Raw genomic sequence first — 11,866 nt, 5'->3', positions numbered from 1 at the left:
CGTCCAAGTCGAGAGCACGTGATCGCCATGTCGGAGCGGAAATACATGACGTCATAATCCTAATTCGTCTTTTAATGAAATCACTTTGAAAGTTTCGAGGCAAAGCCGAGACCTCGCGACTCGACAAATATTACGTTTGTGTGAACTACCATGTCGTCACAAACTCTACTTACTGTATTTAAACATAGTATCGGGAGGGGGTTCAGGAAGAACTGTTGCAAGAGGATTTGTTATACCTACTGGAGTTCCCACTAGGACCAGGCAAAACATTATGCATTGCAAAATCGAAGATTTTTCAAGTATATTGGTCGGTTGCGTTTGTGGTTCTGTCTGTCTGTTTGTCACCGGCCTGAAGGTCACAATTCTAAACCGATCGTCACGAAACTTCACCAAGCTGTCTGTCGTCCCAATTGAGAAGCCTATTGATTTTGAGATCAAAGGTCATCTGGAGGTCAAATTTCTAAAATCGCCATTTTAAATCCGATTGACTTGAAAATTGAATAACATTTGTATATTGAGTCAATAAATTGGGAAATGAACTATTTTGAAGTCAAAGGTTAACTCAAGGTCAAATTTTAAAAGTCATCAATTTTCATCCATAAAGCCGTCGATTCTCAACCGATTGACTTGAAAATTGAACAGCATTTGCATATCGAGTCACTAAATTGGGAAACATACTATTTTTGAGGTCAAAGATCAACTCAAGGTCAAACTTCCAAAATCATCCCTTTTCATCTGAAAAAACTCAATTTTCATCCGATTGACTTAAATTTAACAGCATTTGCATATTTCTCATTGAATTAGGAAACAAACTATTTTTGAGGTCAAAAGGTCAAAGGTCAAACTTCAAAAATCAATTTTCATCTGAAAAACTGTCAATTTTCATCCAATTGACTTGGAAATTGAACAGCATTTGCACATCGTGTCAATAAATAGGAAAACCAACTATTTTGAGGTCAAAGGTCAACTCTTAGGTCAAACTTCCAAAATCATCAATTTTCATCTGAAAAACCATCAATTTTCATCCGATTGACTTGGAAATTGAACAGCATTTGCACATCGTGTCAATAAATAGGAAAACCAACTATTTTGAGGTCAAAAGGTCAAAGGTCAACTCTAGGTCAAACTTCCAAAATCAATTTTCATCTGAAAACCCATCAATTTTCATCCGATTCACTTGAAAATAGAACAACATTGTGTATTGCCTCACTGAATTGGGAAACCAACTATTTTTGAGGTCAAAAGTTCAAAGGTCAACTGAAGGTCAAACTTCCAAAATCCATTTTCATCTGAAAAACTGTCAATTTTCATCCAATTGACTTGGAAATTGAACAGCATTTGCACATCGTGTCAATAAATAGGAAAACCAACTATTGAGGTCAAAGGTCAACTCTAGGTCAAACTTCCAAAATCATCAATTTTCATCTGAAAAAACCATCAATTTTCATCCGATTGACTTGGAAATTGAACAGCATTTGCACATCGTGTCAATAAATAGGAAAACAAACTATTTTGAGGTCAAAGGTCAACTAGGTCAAACTTCCCAAATCATCAATTTTCCACTGAAAACCCATCAATTTTCATCCGATTCACTTGAAAATAGAACAGCATTGTGTATTGCCTCACTGAATTGGGAAACCAACTATTTTTGAGGTCAAAAGGTCAAAGGTCACCTCATGGTCAAACTTCTAAAAACATTTTTCATCTGAAAAATCGTCACTTTTCATCCTGTTGACCCGAGCTTTGATCAAGATCGTAAATTTTAATCGTCATGAAATGGACAATTTGCTGTATCAATGGAAAACTTTTGGGGGGAGCGGGGGGGGCGGATTTTGCAAGTATCATGCTACGCATGACGTCTTCTTGTTTTATTTTTTTTAGATATTCGGAAATATTTGAGGATGAAAATGCCAGTGCAACATACCCTCAAAATTATACGTCTCCTGAGGATTAGATGGAAGATTTCACATTGAGGTGATTACACCTGTTTAACACAGGATGGAGCATGATGTGGCAATGTGACCTGAAAAATTGCATTTACAAACACCCCTGCTGACTCGTGCAAACCACCATCTAAAGAGAATAAGGAAGGATGCCGTTAAATCCGTACAGACAAATATACCATATATACCTTTCTCCAGAACAAACAATGGAACGTTTTGTCCTTTTTTTTTTTTTTTACTTTTAATACAAATGCTCAACTTTTATCAGATTTTTTTACATGGTCCCACCTTCAGAGCCAGCCAATCATTTCAGTCAGTCAGAGGTAGAATTGGTGGGAGTGCTTGAAATGATTGCCACTCAGATCCAAGGTGGTGGTGGTGGTGGTGCTGCTATTGTATAAAAATTTTTACATCAATAGTCTTCAAAGTGCATCTTCAACAAATCAGTTTTCTTCCCATGCTGGTGGGAGCTCAAATTATCTCCCATTGTCGTCATAGGCACAGAGGCCAAAAAAGAGGGGAAAGCAATTCAGACAAGACCTTGAGGAGCTGCCACTGTTTCCATGTAAACAACAACAATCGTGTGTCACATGCGGAGCCATGGTGATCCTGCGTGATTAACACAGGAAACGGTGTTATACTTTCAAGATGTAAGACGAAGAGGAAACACTTTCTTTCATCCACCTTGTGAAATTGTGCCACTTTCTGTCAACAACGGTCGGTCGCATATGGAGGCACGGCGATCCTGCACGATGAACACATAGGAAGCGGTGTTATACTTTCAAGAAGCAAGACGAGGAGGAAAGGTGAAATCCACCTTGTGAAACTGCAATCCTCGTCGAGCAAAGTGCAATTCATCCAATTGCAGTGCTACATTCATAAAAAGGTGTTCATCCCAGAAAGTGCTGCTTCAATGAATGGTGAAGAAGAGTGAGGAGACACCTAGTTATGCCGTGCACCTACAAGAGCAAAACAAATAAATCTTCACGAAGATCTGAACAAAAGTATGAAATGGGATACGACACGATGGTCCATGGGTAGCGTGACAACTACACGTCGATCGAACACGGTCAGTATCCTGTTAAGTGGCGGATTAGACCGCCACCGAGAACGGGTCCGTGCGGGCAGTGCCCGCATTGCATCCGTCCGAAAGTTGTCGTGCTGTGGCTCGGTGGTAGTGCCAGCTCAAGGACACATCGCACGTCTGACCACCATTCAAAACTTGGTATGGGACATCTTGAAAAACAAAAGCGATGGATTCAGGTGAGCAAGTCCTTGCGTACAGTTTTGATTTCCAGCAGGGCCTCTAAAACGTTTTTGTTTGTTGCCAAAAAGTGCAAAAGAACATGAGGTACATATGGGATTAAAGTGCATCTTCAGCAAGTTTGAATAACATTAAGTTATTAGGTTACTTAAACACAGTTTCAGCTAAGTGTATACCGAGGGCAGCCCATAACCAAAGGTGTGCAAAAAAAACAATTTAGGATTTCAGACAAATTCTGAGTTTGGGACATTTTCAGATACTGATGATCAAATCCACCCCCTTTTTATTTACGTATTTTTTAAACCAGAGGGGGGAAAAATGTAAACATCTGCACAAGATCCAGCAAAAAAATAACCACCCGCTCCCATTGTCCACTAAACATCTCGGGAGGACTGCGGGGAATTGTGTACCCGTGTCCCTCCCTACCCCGAATACCTGCCCACTCTGCAGTACGACAACCTTGGTAAGCAGGTGTCACTGACATTTATGTGCAGGGAACACAATAGATCCAACAGCAGCCATTGGTAAACATCTTAAAAGCCAAAAGGATCCTGTCTGCATTGGTTTATTTTTCAGTTGGTATGTTATTCATATATTGATCTGTTGCAACATTACCACACCGGAGCGCAAGCCGCACCCGGTACACCAAACTGTTGAAGTGGGACCAGAGAGCCGCTGACGGATGCAGTACGCACATCCAAAATAATAATAATAATAATAATAATAAAAAAATAATAGCACAGCAGCTGAATGCAAGCTTACAACCTGCGATTACTTTAAGAAAGTCTGTCCTCGTTAAAAGAGCGTGCAAGGCTTCAAATCAAAGTTGTTAAAGTTTACCGTTAAAACTTCCATGAAAAAGGCGGACGTCACCTCGCCGACCTGTTTGAGGAGTTACGTGAAGGATGTCGCCATTGGACACTCGACGGGTGAACGAAGTGGAACTTTTGGATTTGTAAATTCAAAATTACATCGAGAAGCCTTCAAACAAAAGAGGAACCTTCATTTTTGATCAAAGAACATCACAAAAGCAGCAGAAAACAATGTTGCAACATGCACTGTGGGGTCACACCGATTTAACAACACGAGCGGGGCAGCAGCGTTCACAGAGCCGACACTCCGACGACAGCACCGAACGAACGGCCGCACATGTGGTCCAATACCTCACGGAGACCCTTCGGCCTTGAGCCAGATAGAAAAGGCTCAAACTCAAATGAATCGTCCAGTGTGTAAATATATAGATGGGTATTCCTACAACATACATATGAGTAATATGCAAATTAATTTCTTAGAGAATATTGGCAAAGGGGGGGGGGGGGGGGGGGGAGGGGAAGGATTGGGTAGGTCCAGGGAGGGAGGGGCATAGGGGTGGTGGGAAGGGAAGGATTGGGTAGGTCCAGGGAGGGATGGGCATAGATGAGAGCTTTTGTCACATTTGTAAACGTTCCTGTTTGGGCCAAAAGAAAGTTTTTCCTCACCATGGCTCAATGCAGCTAAGTACTGGACGAAGGATGAGGAGGCGTCTACATATTGGGTACGCAAAATAATTTTCGCTTTGTTGGAGATAATTCCCCCTCTACTTTATTCTCCCACACCTCCCTCTTCCCTTACTCTTATTCCTCGTCCCTCCTACCCATTGGCTTAAGCTATTCTCATGAAAAATATGCAAAATCGGTTTGTGGCTTCCGAGGAAACAAGAAAAAGAAAAAAAGGAGGGGGTGGGAACCTGGAAACAAAATAAAACGTTTAAAAGGCTTGTTTCTTTAACGATAAATTGATATCCAATTTGCATCAGGTTCAGTAAAATGGAGTATTCGTTCAGAGTTTAAACACAAGCGACAAACAACAAAATGCAATGCAATGCAATCACAAAGCGACAAGTATGCTTCCACAATACTATTGTTATAGCCAATGTATAAATGGAGAATTGGAAGGGCTTGTGCACCAAGAGTGTTGACAGACACACCGGGTAGCTTTGCGCAGCAATGGCCGATTGGACACAAGGGACTGAACTGGGCCACGTGGTGGCGTGCACGAGGCTCGTCGATCCGGCTTTTCGAGCTCGTTGATCCGGCAGCAAGATGTTGTGGCGAGGTGAAAGTCGGCGGGCACAAATCCTCATCGAGAAGTTACCAAATGTGCCAACAGGGTAGACGAGATACCTCACCGGTCGAAGTAGACCCAAAGGGCACGGCCAGCGAATCCTGCGCAGAAACAACACAGCAATTTTTGAAGGCACGACACTCGTGGGTCAATCCCATCGCATGCAAAATCCCGTGCCCTCCCCGAACACCCGGCATCAACATCAGGCAGGTGCTGTCACCTTGCAGCTGCACCGTTTTAGCAAACCGAGTTTCACCCGCAACACCGGAGACGTCACAAACGTGACCGCTCACCTTGGCGAGCAGGACAAGCGACGTGTGCTGTGGTAGCCTGCTCGATTCACCGTTCACTGCTGCAGGCCTCCGTCAAAGCGAATGATCTTGGCCCGGCATTGGGAATGCAGGCCACGACGAACACAGAGGACCTCCTCCTTTTCGCTTCCACCTCGCGCCATGTCGTGGGTGGCATCGAGCAGGCTGGAGCGAATCACTGCCGGTTCCGGTGTTTCTGCCAAGAGCGTGTGTCAATGGGTACGTCGCTGGACTTGCACGTTGCTCTTCAAGTCATGAACAAAGCTGCTTTTTGTTTCCTCTCTGACATTTGCTTTCCTTCGCATCAACGAGACTTTCCCATCTGCTGCAAGGCCAAGGCGAAACATTTCAAGAGCAGAAGCTTGGCTCGGCAAGGCCCATTCAGTGGGAACAATGTGAACAAATTCCTGATGCTCAGTTCAGATTGAAGAAGAAGGAGGGGGAAAAAAAAACAGCCTTAGTTTGAGCTTTGCATGAAGAATAAGAAGAGAGAGCTTGTCGCAGGAGGGGGCTCGGGGATGTTCAGTCTAGTTTTTAATTGGTCGGGCAAATTTTTCAGGCAAAAGGATCCTCCCTTGTACGCTGTGTGCCGATGGGGTTGTTTTTGTTCGTTCATTTCATTTCTAATAATTTAGCAGGGATTTTACAACTAATTATGGACCGAAAAACACAGAAATCGCCAAATGAGCCGTAAACATTGCAACAGGTGCCCAAAAGGAATGGCCAATCGAAGGCGGACGAATTAGTAACCAAAAAGAGCACGTGCTGTTTCGACATGAGATCTGCACAATATGGGGATGAAGAGGCATGCAAACTAAACGAGCAGAGTAAGTAGAGTACGGTTAGCATTACATGGATCAAAAAAAGAAACAAACAAAAAAGAAGCTCACGACTATAAACACACCTTTGGACAATTACAACGTACACATTTGTACTAAATGCTTCTCGAAAACACAACTAGGCACAAAGAAAAAGAAGAAAGGAAAAAGCTTGTTTTTTTCTTTTTAAAAAGGAAACTCAATTTTTTACAACTTATGCAGACAGGTGGGTTTTTTTGTTTTGCTCCTCCCCCCCCCCCCTCCCACGCCCGAACCCCCTCATGCGGTGACAGTTTCACACAGCTGTTCTGTCGCAGTAATATCAGCAAAATGTGGAAAAATACGAAATAATTTTGAAACTGCCGCCACATTTCATGTCTTTTGGACGGTTGTTTTTGGGCTTAAGCGTTGCCACGAACGATGATGACTATAAGGTGGTCGTCGTCCGTCCGGGCTAACGTCCGAGCTGGCTCTTGCAAGAACTGCTGGGAGAATTCGCATGGCGGAAAAGTATGTAACACTCCCGTGCCATCCCTCTCTTTGCCAGCACCGCCGCCACCGCTACCAATGGGCAAACTGATGACCCCCGCGGCCTGTTTTTGTTTCAAGTATGACACCAGATTGCGCAGAGGCCGTGGGTCGCCGGATTTGGGCGGCTCGTCGCCGGCACCCTGCCGGGCGTGCAGTGCCAACAGGACGCAGTGCCCGTCGGCACCGGCCAGCTTCATACGCCGAGTTACTTCCTCCAGCTTGGGTGGGTCAAGCCGGAGCCGTTGCGTTATCTTCAGCTGGGAGGCGGGGCCACCGGTCGTACCGTCTTGAAGAAGACCCTGAGCCAGGCTCAAATCGCCGGCCACGAGAAACATGCGCGTTGGAAACGAGCTGTTCTTGAGGACGAGGACACCTTGCCAAGCAGGGCTCAACGATCGAGCGAACTCTGACAATACCTGTGGCAAGGCTCTTCCACTCTCGTTTTTCACCGTGACCTCGCCTTTGCCTCCTCGGTTGTCCGCTTCACCTCCGTATGGTCTGCGGTGCCGCTCGATGCTCTGCGGCCGGGTACGATCGCAACCGTTGGCCTCCCTCTGTCGATGATCATTGGGAGTTAACAACCCCACCCGAAGACCATCGGAGCGAAGCTCGCTCGGCACGACGCGCTCCAGGTCACCGGGAGGCCCGCCGTCCCGACCACGATCGGCGGATCCATAATGGCGGCGAGAAGACCTGTCATCAAACGGTGACCGCTCACAACGGTTGTAACCGTCGGAAAGCGGCGGCGGTAAAGATGGTGGAGGCGGACTTCTACGCCGCCGCCGGTCCTCCCAGGCCGGAGGCCCGGCCACAAAATCACGGGCACGGTCGCCAGGAGGCCAACTGTCCCGATGGCGGCCCCGGTCGACGTGAGCGTACGTGTCGAAGGAGACCGGCACCCTCGCTCCTCCAGTACCGCCTTTGCCCTGGTTGGGCCAATTTCCGTCCTGATTGCTCCAATTGCGATCTCGATAATGCAGCACAGACTGGACCGACTTCAGAGGACTAGTCCTGTCGCGCGTGCGCATGTCATAGGGACCGCCATAGCCATCAGGCAACCCATCGATCTGGGGTTGGAAAGGTCGAGGTGCCTGATCCATGTAGCCCTGATCCAAGTCGGCAAAATCGACACGAAGACGTCTGTCCATCCCAGGAATGTAGAATCCACGCATTTGAGCCCAAGCAGCAATGGCGGCATCGATGCTTTCGTATTGAATGTAGGCAAAAGTTTCCCCCTTTCGATAATCGATGCTCCTAATGGTGCCGAAGCGATCAAACTCACGGGCCAAGGCAGCTACGGGTAGCCACGGGCCAAGACCTCCGACCCAGAGCCTTGTGGTTCGATTGGCCTTTCCGTAGCCAATATTCACAGCACTGCGACCTATGAGCTTCCCGGACATGGCCACTTTGGCACGATGGGCCATGTCCAAATTGCGAAACTTCACGAAGCCGTAAGAGTTTCCTGGGACACTTGAGTTGTGCTTGATGTCGACCTCCTCCACAAAGCCAAAGCGATCGAACATTCGCTTGAGCTCGACCTCGCTGACCTCCAGGTCCAGGTTTCCAATGAAGAGCGTCCGGGTGGCCTTCTGGTCGTCCTCGGGGAGAATGTGGAACTCTTCTTCATCTCTTCTTCCACCGCCATAAGTCCCACGGAGGCGATCGAACGAGCCGTAATCCCAATATCCTAGGTCCCTGTCCCTCATTGCGCCCTCGTTTCGCACGGAGCTTCCTCTCCGGCCTCGAGAGTCCCGACCCGGTCTGCTCACCGGAGAATGGGCTCGGGGAGGTGGAGGCAGCGATGGTGGAGGCGGCGGCGTCGGCGGCGGAGCGTAAGGAGGGTAACCCACTTGTGCTCCGTAGGTGTCGTACTCGGGTAGGGAAGGGCTTCGTCGACGCGGGTACACGGCGTCCACCCGGAGCTGTCGCTGATACAGAGTGGGTCGGGGCTTGGCCCTGCGGGCTTCCCGGGCCTCGTCCGCCCGTCTGAAGCTCACGTAGGCCACGCGTGCCCTGTCGCCGCCGTCCTGCGCGATCTTCACGCTCACGTCGCCGAACTTTTTGAACTCGCGAAAGAGTCCGTCCTCGACCTGCTCGTCCGACAGCTGCGACCCGACGTTTCGTACCAACAACGTCTTGTACTCACGGGCCGCCGGATCGCCGCCACGTTTGGTGCGCCCGCCGAAGCCTCCAGCTCCCCCCACCGAGCCGCTCCGCGCTTCGAACTCGCGCTCGTCCCGCCTTGCGAGCTTGTCCCCGCGATCGGGGCTCGTCCTGCGGCCCGAAGCCGGCTGTCCGCGATGGCCCGGCCCGGAACGCGAGTCGCGCTCCTCGACCATGTTTCGGGGCCGTTTGCCCTTGGGCGGAGAGGCCCGCTCCTGGTGCCGCTTCATACTCGGAGCACGAGTTCCGCGCACGTCTACCTCGATGGGCCTCGACCTCGGCCTCCTCGTAACAGCGCCGATTGACGTCGGTACCTGTCCACTACGGCTTTCACTGGAAGAGCGTTTTGCTCTCGTTAGCCGCACTATCCGCCCGCCGCCATCTTGCCGAGGTTTCTTGACCGGCTCGCTTCCGCCGCGATGACAAATAGTGCGGTGTATCGAGACCCGTCCGCTTTATTTTCCCCCCTTGCTATTCCTCCGTCGCACCTTTTACAATCGTCACAAAACCACCGGCATCTTTTAATGAGATGTTATTGATTTCACCTCAAAATTCTCCCTCCTGCACCGACCTCCCCGTTTCCCTGAATCCTTCGGCGTCTGCGCCCCTCCGAGGAGTGTATCACTCCGCACCCAGCGCTGAGCAATATAATGAAATAATCGTTTCGAAAGATCCATCTCGCCACGAGTCGTCATGTGTTTTTTATTTCCTGCACAATGGTGTCAGCAGTGGGGCAGTCGTCCCAGCGAGCGTCTGGTGATTGTAAATGGGCGAAGAACCCATGTTCGTGTTTGTCCCTCAACCTCAAATGGATGCTCCCGGGACGCTTCCTGCATACCCCCCCCCCCCCCTCCGCTCCTTCAGCCCACGCTGAGGCGATCTTTTCCTCAATCCTGAGAATTCCATTCGTACAACGATTGGGTTCATTTTATTTATTTATTTATTTTTTAGCGGGCCACGTCCTTGCTCGGGTCCCGCCCGATTCCCTCAGATCCCCTCTGATGGAGCTCCGTGAACGCTTCGTAAGACTAAGGAGTGTCCTGATATATATATGTATTTTTTTATTTATCTATTTTTTTTTACCTTAATACGCTGTTTGTCAACCAATTTGGCCTAAACATTTCCAGAGATCATATAACACGCGAGCGGCATCCCTCTAATAAGTTTTTAATAGTAAAGAAAAAAACAAAAAAAACAATATACATCACATCCGGTCACTGCCGTAAAATCTCAATCTTCTTCCTCCTTATCCTTATTCGTTTTATCTTCTTCTTCTCTCACTTCAATTCAGCAGTGGTTGTTCTGTTAACGCCCTTATAGGTATATTTGGAATTTATGGGAATCACAAACATAAGACGTGTGACGAACACATGAATATCCCGTATTTGAATAAGAATTCGCAATGACGTTTTTGATCGTCTCGCATGAAGCTTACCAGCTGTGAACTTCCGCTTTCAGTACAACCTTTGAATCAAAACAAAACGTCTTTCGTTCTTTCCCACAATGCCTGTCCGAGCAGGGATGTTACATCACCAAGCAGCTTAAGCGCTCAAGCAAGCATTCCATTGAATCGGTTGATAAGGAACGGCTAGCTTGGCAAGCGCTAGCGAGCTGACTGGTAATGGCGCACATCTCAGCACATCCATCACTCGGGTACATGTTAACGGTTCCCATTTAAAAAACAAAGCCTGATGTTGGATGAACGTTTAAGTCGGCTGGCTTGAGATGTTAGCGTCTTGAGTTCGAGCCCCTTTCCCCCCGTTGAATTAACACCAGGTGGGTTGACTCAGCCTGTCATCCTTCCGAGGTCGGCAAAACAAGTAGCAGCTGATTGGTAACAGGGGCACTGCATCAGCGGCACAGCCACGCCCCCAGAAAATGATGCAACGAGCAGCCACCGGCTGCAGACGAAGCAGCACCATTCAAAAAGCATAAACCTTGTGACGTACAACACTGAAAACAATATAAACGAAACATTTCACGTTGGAAAAGGCTTCCCAACGAAATGTTTAAACTCGTTTGTCTCCACACGAAGAGATTGGAACGTAAGAAAGAGAAAGGTCATGAAAACGCGAATACTGGGAAGATTGGAGTAGGGATGTGTCCCATTACCAATCAGCTAGCTAGCGCTCGCCGAGCCAGCCGTTCATTACCAACCGATTCAAAAGAGTGCTTAAGCTGCTTGGTGAGCGCTCGCCAAGCCAGCCGTTCATTACCAACCGATTCAAGAGAGTGCTTAAGCTGCTTGGTGAGCGCTCGCCAAGCCAGCCGTTCATTACCAACCGATTCAAAGGAGTGCTTAAGCTGCTTGGTGAGCGCTCGACAAGCCAGCCGTTCATTACCAACCGATTCAAGAGAGTGCTTAAGCTGCTTGGTGAGCGCTCGCCAAGCCAGCCGTTCATTACCAACCGATGCAATGGAGTGCTTAAGCTGCTTGGTGAGCGCTCGACAAGCCCGCCGTTCATTACCAACCGATTCAAAGGAGTGCTTAAGCTGCTTGGTGAGCGCTCGCCAAGCCAGCCGTTCATTACCAACCGATTCGATGGAGAGCTTAAGCTGCTTGGTGAGCGCTCGCCAAGCCAGCCGTTGCTTACCAACTGATTCAATGGAGTGCTTAAGCTGCTTGGTGAGCGCTCGCCAAGCCAGCCGTTCATTACCAACCGATTCAAGAGAGTGCTTAAGCTGCTTGGTGAGCGCTCGCCAAGCCAGCCGTTCATTACCAACCGATTCAAG

The 11,866-nt window shown here is 48.1% G+C and overlaps 1 protein-coding gene across 3 annotated transcripts; it reads right to left on the bottom strand.

Moving 5' to 3' along the window:
• Nucleotides 1-1,853: 1,853 nt before the first annotated feature.
• Nucleotides 1,854-9,751, bottom strand: LOC137437096 (RNA-binding protein 15). 3 transcript variants are annotated; one of them, XM_068131464.2, is made up of 3 exons: nt 5,604-9,751; nt 5,174-5,411; nt 1,854-3,179 (listed from the first exon to the last, which is right to left on the bottom strand). In XM_068131464.2, the coding sequence occupies exon 1, from the start codon at nt 9,361-9,363 to the stop codon at nt 6,841-6,843; it is 2,523 nt and encodes an 840-aa protein (XP_067987565.2). In that variant the 5' UTR covers nt 9,364-9,751; the 3' UTR covers nt 1,854-3,179; nt 5,174-5,411; nt 5,604-6,840. The 3 variants fall into 3 exon arrangements, with proteins under 3 accessions (XP_067987565.2, XP_067987566.2, XP_067987564.2); XM_068131465.2 differs by having other exon boundaries at nt 1,854-2,688; XM_068131463.2 differs by lacking the exon at nt 1,854-3,179 and having other exon boundaries at nt 3,757-5,411.
• Between the last annotated feature and the right edge of the window lie 2,115 nt (nt 9,752-11,866).

Source organism: Myxine glutinosa, chromosome 11 (genome assembly GCF_964187855.1).
Source record: "Myxine glutinosa chromosome 11, kmMyxGlut1.1, whole genome shotgun sequence".
NCBI lineage: Eukaryota > Metazoa > Chordata > Myxini > Myxiniformes > Myxinidae > Myxine > Myxine glutinosa.
This window is presented reverse-complemented; position numbering and strand designations above follow the sequence as displayed.

What these genes read in the sequence shown, in the direction of transcription:
- LOC137437096 (XM_068131464.2), bottom strand. Translation starts at nt 9,363, where the DNA reads ATGAAGCGGCACCAGGAGCGGGCCTCTCCGCCCAAGGGCAAACGGCCC.